The sequence below is a fragment of the Chinchilla lanigera genome, unplaced genomic scaffold (assembly GCF_000276665.1).
Source record: "Chinchilla lanigera isolate Chin_1 unplaced genomic scaffold, ChiLan1.0 scaffold00038, whole genome shotgun sequence".
Taxonomy (NCBI): Eukaryota; Metazoa; Chordata; class Mammalia; order Rodentia; family Chinchillidae; genus Chinchilla; species Chinchilla lanigera.
The window spans coordinates 15,515,699-15,532,184 of NW_004955439.1; the positions used below are offsets into that span (position 1 = coordinate 15,515,699).

General features: G+C 39.3%; 1 protein-coding gene across 2 annotated transcripts; it reads left to right on the top strand.

The window, feature by feature from the left end:
* The first annotated feature begins 267 nt into the window (after positions 1-267).
* On the top strand, positions 268-15,920 carry Mpc1 (mitochondrial pyruvate carrier 1). 2 transcript variants are annotated; one of them, XM_005390654.2, is made up of 5 exons: positions 304-462; positions 11,083-11,086; positions 14,114-14,210; positions 14,985-15,117; positions 15,394-15,920. In XM_005390654.2, exons 1-5 carry the CDS (start codon positions 392-394, stop codon positions 15,416-15,418), a joined length of 330 nt encoding a protein of 109 aa, XP_005390711.1. In that variant the 5' UTR covers positions 304-391; the 3' UTR covers positions 15,419-15,920. The 2 variants fall into 2 exon arrangements, with proteins under 2 accessions (XP_005390713.1, XP_005390711.1); XM_005390656.2 differs by lacking the exon at positions 11,083-11,086 and having other exon boundaries at positions 268-462.
* Positions 15,921-16,486: the final 566 nt, after the last annotated feature.

The following is a 16,486-nucleotide window of genomic DNA, read 5'->3' on the forward strand; positions in this document are numbered from 1 at the left end:
TGCCCGCCCCCGCCTCACGGTGGCGCGCAGCCCAGGCAGCGACTAGGGGGCAACTCGACACCCGAGAGTCCGCGGCTGGGCCTAGCGACAACCACCAATCCCCGCCAGGGCCCCGCCGTTTTACGACAGAGGCCCCGCCCCTCACACGCCACTGGGGGCGGGAAGGAGGTGTGCTGCCCGCGCCAACCAATCCGCGGCGCCACCGCCGGTGCTCCGTCCTTCCATAGGTCGAGGGCTGCGGCGTGGCCTGGACGTAAGGCGTGGCCCACTGTCGTGAGGCGGGCCCGCGGGGCGAGAGAGCTCTGGGCCGCGGCTGGGTGGGTGGAGTGTCACTGGGCTCCGAGGAGCGGCTGCGGCGCGGGAGCAGGAGCGGCCCGGGCTCGACACCGCAATGGCGAGCGCGCTGGTTCGGAAAGCCGCGGACTATGTCCGGAGCAAGGACTTCCGGGACTACCTTATGAGGTGAGGCGCGCGGCGCGCGGAGGCGGAGGCGGAACCCGGCGGGGTACCCGCGACGCGGGCCGGAGCGCGCTGGGACCCGGCCGCGCGGAGCCGGAGACCGTGCGAGCGCTCCTCTCCCGCGGGGTGACAGGGAGGACGTCCCTGTCCCCTGGTGACGGGACGCGCCAGGGCCGGTGACCGCCGGATGCCACTTCCGTTCAGTGGCTGGGCCGCTCCTCTCAGGCAGGGTGACAATAGACCGCCCTCCCCCCGGTGACATTGGCCACCCGTTCGGTGGCTTCGGGGACTGTCCTTGCGGGCAGGGTGACATTGGGGACACCCCTCTGCCCGCTGACATTGGCGCTGTCTTCCCTTTCGGCGACTGAGAGGACGCTCCTCCCTGCTGGAGTGGCAGTAGGGGCGCCCCTTTCGCGCGGTAACCGTGGGGACAGAGGGGACGCCCTCGGGGGCAGGGTGACAGCGGGGACGCCCCTCCGTGCGGGTGACCCTGGGCGCCCTCTTGGCCAGATGCCTAGAATGGGTGGCCGCGGGCGCAGGCTCGCCCGGCACCTGGGAGCAGGTGTGCGGCCCGCGCGGGCGTGGACCGGGGGGGCGCTGGGGGCGGCGCGCCCTGCAGTTTAACCCCGCGCGCGCTGCGGAGGCGCTCGAACCCGGTCCGGAGCTCGCCTGCGTAACGCGAAAACGCGGTGGGCTGCAGCGCGGTGTTCTTTCCGTTTTCCCGTCTAAGGACTTTGAGCGCGAGAAAGATTACTGTTTAGGTGACTTCATTTACAAGTATTCTTTCAACCAATGCAAAATGATGCGTTTCCCAAAGCTTACCTTTTTTTAAACAGTTGTTTTCCACGGACTCTTCCTTTCCTTCTAACCCAAAGGACGTTCCTTTGAAAGACTTAACAGTACTGTCCTGTAGTTTATTTTCACTTCTACTCTTGAGGTGCCTGATTTTGCTTAAGTATCTAGCATAACTTTGAGGCAATTTAAAGTTATTTAGGTGCATGTTTTAAGTTTTTCTTGATCTTGAAAGCTGTAGGTCTGTGTTTCTTTTTTATTCTTTTTCATTTGCTTCATTAGTTAATAGTGTGTTAATGAAGTAACGTGATGAAAATTGCAGAGAAATAAGTCCTGTTATAAGCATCCAGAGGGTATTGTATAAAGGAAACTTGATTTCAGCAATTAAAAGGATTAACTTTCTAAACCCCAAATTTTAGTTGAGCTACTTTTTACTTGTAATTTTACAAAGCAGTAGGGTAATAAAAATTGAGTCTGTTGTATAGTAAACTTGGAAACAATAGCTTCACCTTGTGACTCCAGAAAAGAAATTTCAATGCTTAAATCGGACAAATTAAAATAGATGTTTAGTACTGTGGGGCATAGTAACTTATCAGATTAATGCGGTAAAAATGTGAATAAAGTAGGAATCTGAGGACATATTCTTAATCCTTACAGTTAAGTTTCTTTACTGCTTTGAACATTACATTCATTAGTTTTTCACTAATGTCCCCTTTTCGTATAATATGCCTTCCTAATAGATACAGCTAAGGATAACATTATATAATATGATTAAGAACAAATTATGCCTTAAGAATATAAAAATTCTGCTACTTACTACTTAAGAGTTCTATTACATAGGAAGAATATAGAGAGACAGAGAAGAGAGAGAGAGGCACATTAGGATCTAAGCTAGGTCCTGGACCATGCTAGGAAAGAGTTCTACCTCTGATTGCATTATTTAAACATGATGTTAGTGTTAAATAATAAGTAATGACTGAGTTTCATTAGATGTGATGATAGTGTTGTTAACCCAGGTGATGAATTTGAGCAGTGTGTTCCAATCATAGCCCTGTGGCTCCTAGCTTTGTGTGCTTGGCCAAATTACTTAGCTCTTGTGCTTTGGCAACTGTTTAATGATGCAGCACAGTGCTTGACAAAGTTTTTAGCTGATTTTTAAATTGTAATTAATATGCTAGCTTAATCTCCTGGATTTTTGGCACTGTCTTTTTAGCAACTCTGTTTTCTCTCTTTTTTTAAACTTTGAAATCTTCTGTGCTCACTTTTTTATGTTACAGAAGACAGTTGATGGGAACACCTCTTTTCTCAGCAGTAAGGACTTTGAATCAAGAACTTCCTGGATGCCAATATAGAAACTATTTCTTATTTGTAATAACACAATTAAAGAAGATGGCCTTTGTTCTTCTCTCATTCTTTTTGGATTTTTAGTCAAGAATAAGTTGGAGAAAAGAAAAATAAATTAGAATGTACAAACAAGTGTGAGGTAGTGTGTTTTAGAACTGAGAACGTCTGTACATATTTATTCTAGAGATTAACTTTTCTTATTTTTAATGTGTCTGTTAGACTGGAAGTGAATCGGGGCCCATACATACTTTTTATTAGGTAATACTTTTTATTAGGAATATACTGAATTTATTATGTGATTTATATTTAAATCACATAGTGTTTTAAAATCTGCTCATTAGCCAGGCATGGTGGCGCACACCTGTAATCCCAGCAGTTAGGAGGCTGAGGCAGGAGGATCGTTGTTGCGAGGTCCAGGCCAGCCTGGGCTACAGAAGTGATCTCAAGGCCAGCCTGAACTGATAACGAGACCCTGTCTCAAAAAGACCAAAAAAAAAAAAAAAAAAAAAAAATCTGCTCACTAGTATGCTGACAAATTTAAGGTTAGTGAGATGTTTTCAGTGAATGTTCTCAAGTTGATAAGGTGTCCTATTCTAGTTAATTTTACTATCTGAATTTCTAGGAGACCTTTAAGAATTTATACTCATGACCCAGGTAAAAAGTTACAGTAGAATAATAGTTTTTCTCAAACTTATGGAATATTAGAATTGGGAACAGACTTTAGAAATCAGGCAGTGCTTCACTTGTTATGTGAGAAAACTGATATCTAGACCAACAGAAAAAAAACTTGAGAACCTCTGAACACCAAACTTATGAAGCCAAAAATGAAGTGTCAGTTTAGGAATTAAAGGAGAATAGTCATGCACAGAAATGGTTTTAAACAGAAGTAAGTTTGTAGATACTTTTTGCTGTGCATCTCTGTTCTGAAAAACTACTTCTCATACTCTACCTTTAGACTCTTTGAGCACTTGCCTGCCATGTAATTGTCTTTTAGAAATACAATATAGCTGGAAGTGTTGAAAGCAGGACAGGTTAAGGGTCTCGTAGTATCTGGATAGACCTGTTTAAAGAGGTCTGTACTGTCATTTAATTTAGTTTGGGCTGGCTAATACAGTCACACATTCTACTTATTAAGACTCTTATTTTAATTTGAACTAGAAAATAGGGTACAATTTGAGAATAAATGAAATCTAGGTGAGCATTTATAGGGCACCATAGAGTTACAATCTAGAATAAGTATCTCAAAATCTTCCCTGACTTTACATAGTGCTATAAATAGACTGTTAGGCCTCAGTTGATTCCTTTTAGTATTGTAAGAGAATTAAAGTGAGTTATAAAAGACAAAAAAAAAGTAAGTTATAAATGAGTTTATAGGTTAGTTATAAGTTCCTGTATTATGTCCAGTACCTGCAGAGAAAGCTGACAATTCTTGTGAGTAACTTTATGAAAATAAGAGACTAGAATTGGCGGTACTCAGCAGACAGGAGAATTAAAATGAGCTTAAAGAAACCTTGAGCCAACCAATCACTATTCCAAATTAAGGGAAAGCAAAGTTAAAGTCTTTTCGAAGGTAGTCCTCTCACATTACCCTGTTTCATCAAACTCTTTAGATCAAAATCATAATAAAAGTACCTAAAAGTACTTCATCAGAAGGGTAGTGCTTCCTGTTTCCCAGTATAGACTCCAAGCAGTAACAGTAAATACTGTATGCTAAGAAAGGATAACTATGAGAAGCTCAAATTTTTCCAAGTTCTAACTAGACAAGAATGTCCCACTCACCACTATTTATTGGGGTTTTATTTGGTGCTGGGAATCGAACCCATGGCCTTGCACATGCTGAGCGGACACTCTACCAGTAAGCTACATCAGCAGCCCACCACTGCTTTTTAACATTGTATTGGAAGTCTTGGCTAATACAGTAAGATGAGGAAAAGAAATTTTAAAAAAAAAACATTGAAAGGAGGGAGCAAAACTATCTTTGCGGGGCTGGGGATTTAGCTCAGCGGCAAAAGTGCCAGCCTGGCAAGCGCAAGGTCGTGAGTTTGGTTCCCGGTACCGGAGAAAAACCAAAAAAAAACAAAAACAAAAACAAAAAAACAAACAAAACAAAAACTATCTTTGCAAAACCCACAGTGTGGGTTGTTTTGTTTTGTTTTGTTTTTTGGTTGGTTGTTTGGTTTTGGTTTTTTGTTGTTGTTGTTTTGGCACCAGGAATTGAACTCAGGATCTTGTAAGCACAAGTACAATGCCAGGCAGGAGCTTATGCCACTGAGCTATATCCCAGGCTCTGGTTTTAGTTTTTTCTGAGACAGTTTTTTTGCTCTGTAGTTCAGGCTGGTCTTGAATATGGAATCCTCCTGCTTCAGCCTCTTAAGTGCTGGAATTACAGCCAATTAGGATACAATGTTAATATATAAAAGTCAATTGTTTTCCCATATACTGGCAATTTACTAAATAAACTGGCAATTTACTGAATATACTGGCAATATCCCATTTACTGTTTTTACTGAATTAAAAAACAGTACCATTTATGCTGCATTCCCCAAAATGAAATACTTAGGTATAAACCTAAGCAGTATGTGTAAGATCTATATGAAGAAAACAGCTCAGATGAAAGATGCTAAAGAACTAAATAAATGGAGAGATATTTCATATTCATGGGTAGGTAAGAGTCAGTATTGTCAAAATGTCAGTTTTGCTCATCTTAGTTTATAGGTTTAGTGTAATCCCAGTCAAAATCCCAGTAAATTAGAAAAAAACAACAAATAAAAAATTTTAGTTATTAAATACATAAAAACTAAAAAGTTATTAAATGCTAATGTACAAAAATGTTACTTAGTGTAAATATACATTTTGTATATTTTGTATAAAAATTAATAAAATATTAGTTATTGAGTGCTAACATACAAAAACCAAAAAATCCCAGCAAGTTATTTTGTGGATATTGACAAAGGAATTCTAAAATTTATGTGTCAGAGCAGAAGATCCAGAATATATAACACAATGTTGAAGAACAAAGCTGGAGGACTGACACCACCCAAGTTTAGCTGTGTTGTAGCTGGGCATGATGGCTGATGCCTGTAATCCCAGTTACTTGGGAGGCTGGAAGGCAAGGGATCACAGGTTCAAGGCCAGTCTGTACAACTTAGCAAGACCCTGATTCAAAAGGGGAGAAAAGTCTGGGATGTAGTTCAGTGTTCTCTGGGTTCAAGCCCCAGTATTGTCAAAGAAAAATTTTTTAAAGAAAAAGAAAAAGACTTACTGTAGGATTGCAATAGTCAGGACAGTATGTGTCTTGGTTACTTTTCTCTCATTGTTGAGACAAAGTACCTGATGCCCAAAATTAAGGACGGAAAGGTTTATTTAGCTTACAGTTTGTGGAGGTTTCAGTCCATACTTGGCTGGCTCCAAGGCAGAGTGGCACATGGCAGAAGACAACTATTCATGGCACTGGAAGACAGCAAAAGCAGCAAGAGCAGAAGAGAGGTGTGGCAGCAAGCAGCCTCTTTCCCTCCCTTACATTGTATCCAAACCACCCACCCCAGGGCAGGTGTAGCACTCACACCCATAATTCCAACATTGGACCATGAATCAATCGTAAACTCTAAAAGCCCACCCCATGACTGCATGTGGCTTTGGGGAGACACCCAGACACAAACCATAACGGTATGGTATTGACAAAGAATAGACAAATAGATCAGTGGCACAGAATAGAGAACCTAGAAATAGACCCACATAAACATAGTTAACTGAATTTTGACAAAGGAGTAAAGGGAAAATGATATAATAGTCTTTTGAACAAATGGTGGTGGACATACATACGCCAAAAAATTTTTAAATCTAGGAACAGACTCTTTACCTGTAACAAAAGGTTATTCAAAATTTACATTTACAGCCAAGCATCTTGGCACACACCTGTAATTCCAGCACTTGGAAGGCTGAGCCAGGAGGATTACTGTGAATTGGAAGTCAGCCTGGGATACATAGTGAGTTCAAAGCAAACCTGAGCTACATGGTGAGACTATGTCTCAAAAAATTAATTAATTAGTTTTTTTGAAAAGCAGGCAAAAGACCTTAACAAATACTATATGAAAAAAGATACACAGATGGCAAATAAACATACAAAAAGATATGCCACATCAAATGTCATCAGAGCTCTGTCAGCTAAAACAAGGTACAGTTAAACACCTATTAGCACAGTCAAAATGCTCCACCAAATGCCACTGAGGATGTGGAGCACCAGGAACTCTCATTTATTGTTGTGGGGATGCAGAATGGTTACAGCAACTTGGGAAGGCAGCTTGCAGTTTCTTAGAAAAGTACACGCACTTTGACCACACAATCCAATAATTGTGTTCCTTGGTATTTACCCAAAGGAGTTGAAAACTTACATCCACACAAACATCTTCACATGTGTGTTTATAGCAGCTTTATTCATAATTGCCAAAACTTGGAATCAAACCAGACATCTCTAGTAGGTGAATGAAAAAAAGTGATACCTGAAGGTAATGTAATATTATTCAGCACTGAAAGGAAATCAGCTATAAAAAGCATGAAAAGACATAGAGGAAATTTAAATGCCTATTACTAAGTGAAAGAAACCAATCTGAGAAGGCTATGTTATACTTGGCTCCAACTAAACACATTATGGAAATGGCAATATTACAGAGATAGTAAAAAGAACAGTGGTTTCAGGGGGGAGGGAGAGAGGAATAGGGAGAGCACAGAGGATCTTTAGGATAGTGGAACCCCTATATGACACTGCAGTGTTGGACACAAACCATTATACCTTCGCCCAAACTGACAGAACATGTAGTTTCCCCACCGTAAGAATTTAAGGTCATAAGTAAACCCAAGAAATCTCTATTACTGTTTTTCTTTTTGTTACTTTCATTAAAATAAAATAAAAGTACCATATCCATAGAAAATTAAGGATTTTTTCTATAGCTTTACCTTACTGTCCCCAAATCACAGTTTATAGGTGATTACAAATTTATCTTTCCTTGGAACAGGTACTTATATATAGTAAGAGCATCCCTACCCCCAGTTACTTCTGCATAAAAAATTCTTTTTAGAGTTTTTTTGTTTCATTTATTTGTTGTTTTTTTGTTTTGTTTTTTTGACACAGGGTCTCACTATGTAGTTCAGGCTGGTCTTGAACTCACTATGTAGCCCAGGCTAGCCTCAAACTCACAGCAGTCCTCCTGTCTCATGCTCCTGAGTGCTGGAATTACAAGTATGCATCATCATGCATGGCATTTTCAGATTTTTGTAAAGCAGAAGAGAAAACATATAGAATACGTTAATGACTAAGGCATGGAAATATTGGACTCCCATTTTTCAATTTTTGTTTTTACTGAGCAGTTAATTTATATTTTAGACCATGTTGACATAGAATTGAGGGATAGTGAGTTGTAGATTTTTGTATTAACAATAATGCTTAGAGTGATCATTCTTAGACTGTTTTATAATCATAAACCTCTATTAAAGTAAAGCTATCAATATTGGTTTTCTGAGCATATTCATGTAGGATTTTTGGGCTGAACAGAGCATGGGGCAAAAATTAATTTTCTCATATTCACATATTTTGGTAGTCAAGATTACCTGATATAAAATAGGATGGAATTGAACTATTGTATGATTTGAAAAGAGAATTCTCAATGAAAAACTAAATCATTTATTTTAATCTATTTTTCTTTTGAAATAGGGTCTCACTGTGTAGTTCAGGATGGCCTTGAGTTCACTCTGTAGCCCAGACTGACCTCAAACTCATGGCGATCCTCCTGCCTCAGCCTGCCAAGTGCTGGGATTATAGGTTTGCACCACCACACCTGGCTTTTAATCTATTTTTTTATTGCAATGTCAAAACACCTCAGGGTAGGTACTTTATAAGGAAAAGAGGCTCTTTTAACTTACAGTTTAGAAGGCTGAAAGTCCAAGATCAAGTGCCACCATTTTGGCTGTGTCACATGACAAAGAGGCAGAAAGCTACTGGTAGCATGTAAAAGGGGACCATGCTCATGGGAGGGCCTTGCTCTATAACAATCCACTCTTGTGAGAATTTGCTCTGTAATACCAACTACTTTATTCCTAGCGGCCTTGACCTAGGCCTGTTGTGCTCTAGATCTCGAATGTCCCTCAAAACTGTCATGTACCCAGAGCTGAGGCTCTTGAAAGGTGACTGAGTCAGTACTCATTGGTGGATCATCCACTGGTGAGTTCAGCCACTGAGTGTGGCGTTGGGAGATGGGGCCTGATCAGAAGAGACAGGTCACTGGAGGCATGACCTGGAAAGGTATAGCTCCCTCTTGGGCTCTTCTCTCTTCTCTCTGCTTCCTGCCCACCATGATGTGATCAGGTCTCCTCATCCCAGACCTTCCACCATGCCCTTTCTGCCTTGGAACCAGCTAACTAAGGAATGTAACTCTGAGCCAAAATAAACCTCTCCTCTAAATTGTGCCTGTCAGGTATTTTGTCCCAGTATGCAGAAAGTGACTAAAACAGATTTTGTGGGGTCATTTCTGTGACTGTACCTGACTGTGTGGTTCAAAAGCCTTTGGAACTGGTTCACAAGAACAGTTTAGAAAGATTTGAAGATGCAGGATAGAGAAGACCTGGAATGCTATAAACTGAGCTTCACAGAAAATTCTGGTTGGATCTCAGAAGACCAAAATGCTAATAGAAGTGCAGATGGTAAAGACCAGCTTCAGAAGGTTTCATTTGGGAAAAAGGGACCCATTGACTGTTGGACTCAAGGCAAAAAATTTGTCTACATTTTCCCATGTTCTGAGGGCAACAGGTTAATTAATCTGGCAGAGGAAATTTCAGGGCAGCCCAACATTGAGGCTATTGCAAGGGTACTTGTGACTGCTTTCATCCAGGTTTATAATGAGAATTAGGAATGAAAAAGCCCATTTGAAAAGTCTGAAGCTTCACCAGAAAGGAAGTACCTGCAAAGCTGGGGAAAGGGAGAGCATGGTTGTTGAAAAGATTAGCTTTAAAAAGATGCCAAGTACTTTGCATCAGGACAGTAGGAAAGCCATAAAGTTTTGAGAAGAGAGCCCCAGACCTCTCTAAAGATTGGTTCCTCAAGAAAGCAGCTAAGACAAGTCCCTGCTTTTTAAAGATTCTTCCACCTCATCATTGTCACTTTGAGGACCAAACTTCCACCACATGCATCCTTGAGAGGCAAACCATAGTAATCTCCCAGTTGAAGCATCGTATTTCAAGTATTATAGGGAATAAAATTTTATAGGGAATAAAATGCTCTTGGTTATTTATAGTTACATAATAGGCTTGTGTTTCCATCCTGGAAAGATACTTTAAGGAGAGTAATATTGTAGATAACTGTTCTAGCTAGGTTATGTTGTCTGGTTAGGTAATTGACACTGCTCTGCTGAAAAATGCTATGTTCAGTTTGTATTTGTTGTGAAATACAATTCTAGTGATATAATTATTAGGATCTCTCCTTGGCTGTAGATATTTCATAATGGAATCTATTTGAAGTATACTAGCATCATAAATAATTATTTTTATATGATAAATTAGAAATTATGCGGCTTCTACAAACAACACAGAGAGTTGTCTGGATTTGAATGCATTCATAAAAAACATTTTTTTATTTCAATAACTTCTAAGTAGGTAAATTTTAGATTTTGTCTTAATAGTTATGCTGTATTTGCCAAGATAAATTCGCATTTCAGAAATCAAAGTAATTTGCTATAAAACTGTTGATGTTTTTAAAAGATAACAAGTTTTCACTGTTCATTCATTTTACAATTGATTATTACTTAAAATTCCCAGCACCATGTTAGATAACTCAGCAGTAACAGATATGGGCTTATATGCTGATGCCATTGCAGCAGTCAGTAGAAATTAAAAGTTCATTGTTAGTAGCCTGTGCAACAGTGTGCCTCTCTCCAACTTGTCCTTTTCAAATAAGTACCTTTCCAAGGTTGTGCTGTCCAATTTAACAGCCACAAGCCACAGGATGCTACTGAACACTTGGAATGTGGCATGTCCAAAATGTGACATAAAGTATACACCAGGCTTCAAATAGTACAACAGAACATAAAATATCTGATTAATAATTCTTATTGATTACATGTTCAAAATATTTTTATATATTAGAATAAGTTAATAAAGCTTTTTGTTATTTCTTTTTACTTTTTAAAATATGATTTATAGATTTTTTTTAAATTACATATGAGTATGTGGTTTGTATTTGTGATGTATGTTTGGACAGCTCTGCTATAAACATTATTATTTTTAATAATTTTAAGGTTTAATTTCATAGGTCAAAGTTGTAATTAGAAATATTACTTAATTTCAAAAAAGAAGAGAAAATATACTGTAGTCCTGTTACTAAATCTTGAATATGTATAAAGTTGTAGTAACCTATAGAACTAGCTCTTTGCAACCATCTGATCTTTTTTTTTTTTTTCCATGTCTTCCCTGACTGAACCTTTGTGACTCCTCACAAAATAGTACGGTAAGAAAATTGTTTCTATGCATTCCAGGCTCTTAGAGACTTTCTGCATTAGCAGAGCTATGGACAGCAGACATGGCGTCCTTTGCTTAGGGTGGCCCATCTAGTCACCCTGCTGGACAGTGAGCTGTGGGTGAAGTACTCCCCTATGTCTGTGAGGATCATGCATGGGGGCTGTGGCTCTCCTGTGTACAAAGGACCATGTAATGTTTGAATGAGTACAGTTACTTCAGAGCCTGGTAGCTGGTGAAAGGAAGACAGGAAAAGAAGCAGGAGGAAATGGTTCTTTCTTTAGCATGGAACTTGCTTTCATGGCTTGATTTCCCCAAAGTGCTGCTTATTTCTGCTTGAAATTTTCATAATCATAACTAAGAATTATAATAGAACAAAGTATATGTCCATCTAATCCAAAGTACATTGATTTTCTCTTTTGAAATATTAATCATGAAATTCCTTATTGTTCTAGAAATTGACTGATGAATAGATCAAACACGTTATTCTAAAAAAAGGAAGAAAGAATTTTGTAGTTAATGGAAAGTATGCACTATAAACTTCCTAAGGTTAGGTATTTAGCAAACTAGTATCAAAGCAGTTTATACATTTTGTGTCTGTGTGTGTGATTCTTTGGGGGGTTTTGTTTTGTTTTTGCTGTCCTGGGGATTGAACACAGAGTCACTTACATACTAGGCAGTTGCTCTGCCACTGAATATAACACTCGCCCTTTGTTTTCTTTTTGTTTTGGGGGAGTTTTTGGTGGTTGTTGTTTTGAGACATCTGCTTAAGTTGCCCAGGTCCTCGGCCTTTAGAGTAAGTAGGGTTATAGACGTGTTCCACTTTGCTGGGTTTTGTGTTATTTAAGTAATATAGTTCATGTATAGCTTAATACTTACAGTCATAAGTGCTTATACAGTTCTTAGCTTGCAGAACTATCTCTTATAACCTAATGTAAACTTTTAATACCATCATTTAACCAAGCTACTTAAGGTTTTTTATTTGTGCCATTATCTGTTACTTCTGTAAGAGAGAGGGCATATGTGTACCTGGTGGTAGATAAATCATGTTTGAAATGATTCTTAGAATAACTCTTCAGGGTCTGTTACAGTCCTCAGATTCTGTGCATGAAGAAGTAGACGTCAAGACAACAATACAGTAGAGCGCAACAGGAAGACATTTAAACAGAAAAAGAGAAAAATAGACTAAGTGAGGAGGCCTGGTCAAAAAAGGGAAAGGAAAATCACTATGGAATAATACAGTTGAAAAGTGAAGTGGCACCGAATAAAAGGCCAAGTAGGAAAAAAAGTAGGTGAGGTAAGTAAGGGAGAAATAAGTACTCTTCCTTACAAAAGTATGGCGAGTAAAAATAAAGGAGAAATGATTATACTTTACTTAAATATATGAAATTAAAACTTCAGGGTTTTACTCAGATAATATCCAGTCTGAATATAAGACTAAGTAGCCAGCCCAGAATCTCAAAGATTTCTTAAACCAGCTATGCCTCGTTGCAGAGATTATAACTGCAGTTCAACCCTGAAGTACCTACCATGCTGCATGAACAGGAGCTTTGACCTAGAAAGCATGGGCCTCATGGCTCACAGTGTGTTAAGTAAGCACTTTGAAATATTCTTACCTAAAAAATATCATACCAGATGTAATTCTCATTTTTTTTTTTTTGTATATCCGTTGGTTTCCCATTTCTTAGGAAACTTTGAGTTTTAGCTACCCTTACTTCATAATAGAAAAGCAAGGTCTAGAAGTGTAATCCACAGTCTGCATTTTTGCTGTGATACAAAGAAGTCCTGTGAGGACCACTTTCACTGTTGACTGTTCTGATATTTAAAGGGGGCATTTAACCAACAACGTGTGGTTTCTTTCAGATTTTAAAACATTTGTAAATCTCATATAAAGAAACAGTTTTGCCAGGCATAGTGGTGCGTGCCTGTAATCCCAGCAGTTGGGAGGCTGAGTCACGAGGATCATCTCAAGTTCAAGACTAGCCTGAGCTACAAAGTGAGCTCAAGGCCAGCCTGAACTGCATAGTGAGATGCTGCCTTAAAAAGACAAAAAAAAAAAAAAAAAAACCAAGAAAAAGAAACCGTTTTTTAATGGATAAAAGCCACAGGCCTTATTTCTTTAGCCTCAGAAATTAAATTGAACATGGCCACCTTATACACAGGCAACTTAATTTTGATAATCTTGGAAGCTAGTAGTTGTAGATGAAAAACTGTTGGCCCATTTCTTTAATGCAAGTCTTTACTACTGAAAAGTATTCTTTTTCAATTTTAATTTCTCACTATTTGGAATCCTGGGTGTTGGTTTCTGAGTTCTCTGATCTTACTATAGCTCATATGAACTGAAAAACATTCTCTTCCTTTATTAAGTTCCTTTCTTCAGAAAAGCTATCCTGGTTGGGCAAGGTGGTACACACCTATAATCTCAGCACTCAGGAGGCTGAGACAAGAGGATCACTGCAAGTTCAAGGCCAGATTGGGCTACATAGTGAGTTTAATATCAGCCTGAACTACATGGTGAGACCCTGTCTCAAGAAAAAAAAAAAGAAAGAAAAGAAACAGTATCCAATTTAGGGTCTGCAGTTTAAGAATCTTTAACAAATATTTTATAAAAACTTGAAAAAAGTCATTTTGATAAATTTAAACATACTATGGAGAATAATCCTAATAAGGTTTAAATTACAGCAAAGGTGAATTGTATAAGAAGCTGGTTTTGTCATATTTCTCCAAATGGGACAGATTGCTGAGTGGTTCTGTGGAAATTGGTAGGGACGTTAGTAAGCCGCCAAACCCTTTCTAGCACTGGGCTCCTCTTGTTAGAACTGCTGACTCATATGAAAACACTTGAACAGTAAAACCTTACCGTTAGCCATCTGTAAGTTAACCCAGCAAACCTGCAGGATGTGAATGTGAAGCGTGCTTTCACAAAGCGTGCTTTGTTTGAACTAGGGGAAAACGCAGCTGTTTATAGTTCCACCCTAACTTTTTCCTCTTCCTTCTTCTTTTCTTGTTTTTTTTATAGCACTTTTGGGGCCCAGTAGCCAACTGGGGTCTCCCAATTGCTGCCATCAATGACATGAAAAAGTCTCCAGAGATTATCAGTGGGCGGATGACATTCGGTAAGGACTCAGACTGGATAAGTAGGAGGACTGGACAGTTAATAAAGCCGTTGCTTATAGTTCGCATTTATAGCACTAAATGCTATGTTAGGATCGCTGTTAGTCACTTAAAAGAATATGATGGCACTGAAGAGTACCTCCTGTCCATAAAAAAGAAAGGATTAATTTGAAGTATTTGAGAAATCCTGACATCCCATTTGCCTCAAGATTCCGTACGTCCAGTTGAAGAATGTGTTGTGTTAATGACTAGCCCAACAGATTTATACTGTAAGCTGAATTTGTCAGTGTGACTGTTTACTTGAAAACCCTAATATTTGAACATAAAACCGTTATTGAAGGAGTAAATAGTAATTCTTTCAGATAATGGGTTATAAATAATTCTAGAGAGACAGAAAAAAGTGGCAGAAGCTAATGTCAGCTTATTCTTCCTAATGAATATTTTCCTTAAAAATTAATAACAAAAATGCCCCACAGTGCAGTAAAATATTTCATGAGCTTTCCATTCCTAGAGGCATGTAAGCAGTAGCTTTTACCATCTGCCAAGGGTTTAGCAGAAGAGTTCTCTTTGATTAGCACAATTGACCAATGATGTCTGTGGTCCTCTCAACCCTAAGGGGTGTGTGTGTGTATGTGTATTTTTATATGTATTTGTGGTGCTTGAACTCAAACCCAGCACTGTGTGCATGCTAGGCAGGTGTTCTACCACTGAGCTACATCCCCAGCCCGAGTTTTCTAGGTGAGTTACTGATGTTCTTTGCTTTGACATGTTTGCAGCCCTCTGTTGCTATTCTTTGACATTCATGAGATTTGCGTACAAGGTACAGCCTCGAAACTGGCTTCTGTTTGCATGCCATGCAACAAATGAAGTCGCCCAGCTCATTCAAGGAAGTCGGCTGATCAAATACGAGTAAGCAGATTCCAGTTCAATTATTTTTGTTTTGGGAAATTGGGGACAATGACATTAAGATCTTAAGTGGCAGTGGGGAACTGATGTAGGAGTGTGTTTAGATGGGGAAACCTGACTTATTAAACATCAGAGTTAACCCACATGGGATATTACTGTTTTTATAAAATCATAAGGTAGACTGAATGTTATATAAAGGTGTCTTTTAAAGTCATGTAGAGTTTCTGAGGCTAGCAGTGAAATTTGTTTCTCATTTGATTTCCTTGTGATTATTTCCAGGATGAGTAAGAAGGCATCTGCTTAGCAATGGGAAGAACCAGCTCTTTAAGGGACAGCACCCCAGCCACTGCTACCTACTCACAGATTCCATCAGCATAAATAGTCTTGCTAAGGAGAAAATGCAGAATGCTATTTTTACTACCCATACCATTTTTACAGAAATAGCTGAGAGTCCCTGAATCAACTCTCTGCTGCCTTATAATACTGAATATTTTATTTCTCTTCATAAAGAGTAGCTCAAAATATGCAACTAATTTAATAATTTCTGATGATGGTTTTATCTCCAGTAATATGTATATTATCTATTATTAGTGAAAAACTAAAGAGAACAAAATTTTGTAACTAGTTGCACTTAAGTACTCAAAATCCTTTTCTTTTTATTTAATGACCACATGGTACCCACTAGCTGGCCACGCATCCAAAATCTGATTTCCTTGTTTGAGAAGTGTCTGTGTATTTTCATGCAGTGTGTATATTGAGATGCTGTAACTTTATGGCAATAAATGATTTAAATATTTGTTATATGAGTATGATCGTCTTGCTGTATTTGTTAGGAAACTCAAGAACTGTATACCTGAAAAGACTCAGATGAAAATAGGAAGGACAGCATTAAAGTAATAGTGGCTGCTTGGTGAAAATAAGCAACGGTTGGGTTGATGTAAAACCTGGTTTTTTTAAAAGCCCAATAGTATATAGAACTGGAAGGTAAATTTCTTCTGGAAAACACCACAGCGCCAGCTGTTCAGAATATATGTGCCCCAGAGTCACCAACCTGTTCTTTCTTTGGGGCCTCACTCCGCCCTTATAGAGGGAGCATAGTGCAGAATCTGTGAAATACCTGGTGCTTGGTAGGATCAGCCTACCTCACCTGACCTTGGCTCCCTTCCTACCACTTCATCTGGGGCCATGGCAGGACAGACTCACCAGGAACAATGCCAATCCCTTCCTCCCTTGAGCTCATTCTTTCGCACAGTCACCTAGAGTTGAAGTTGGTTAAGGAACCAGTACTAGGCCCATGACTTGTATCACTAAGTTTAACAATTTGTTTTACTTTACTTATCATATAAACCACACATCCAGGACATAACAGCTG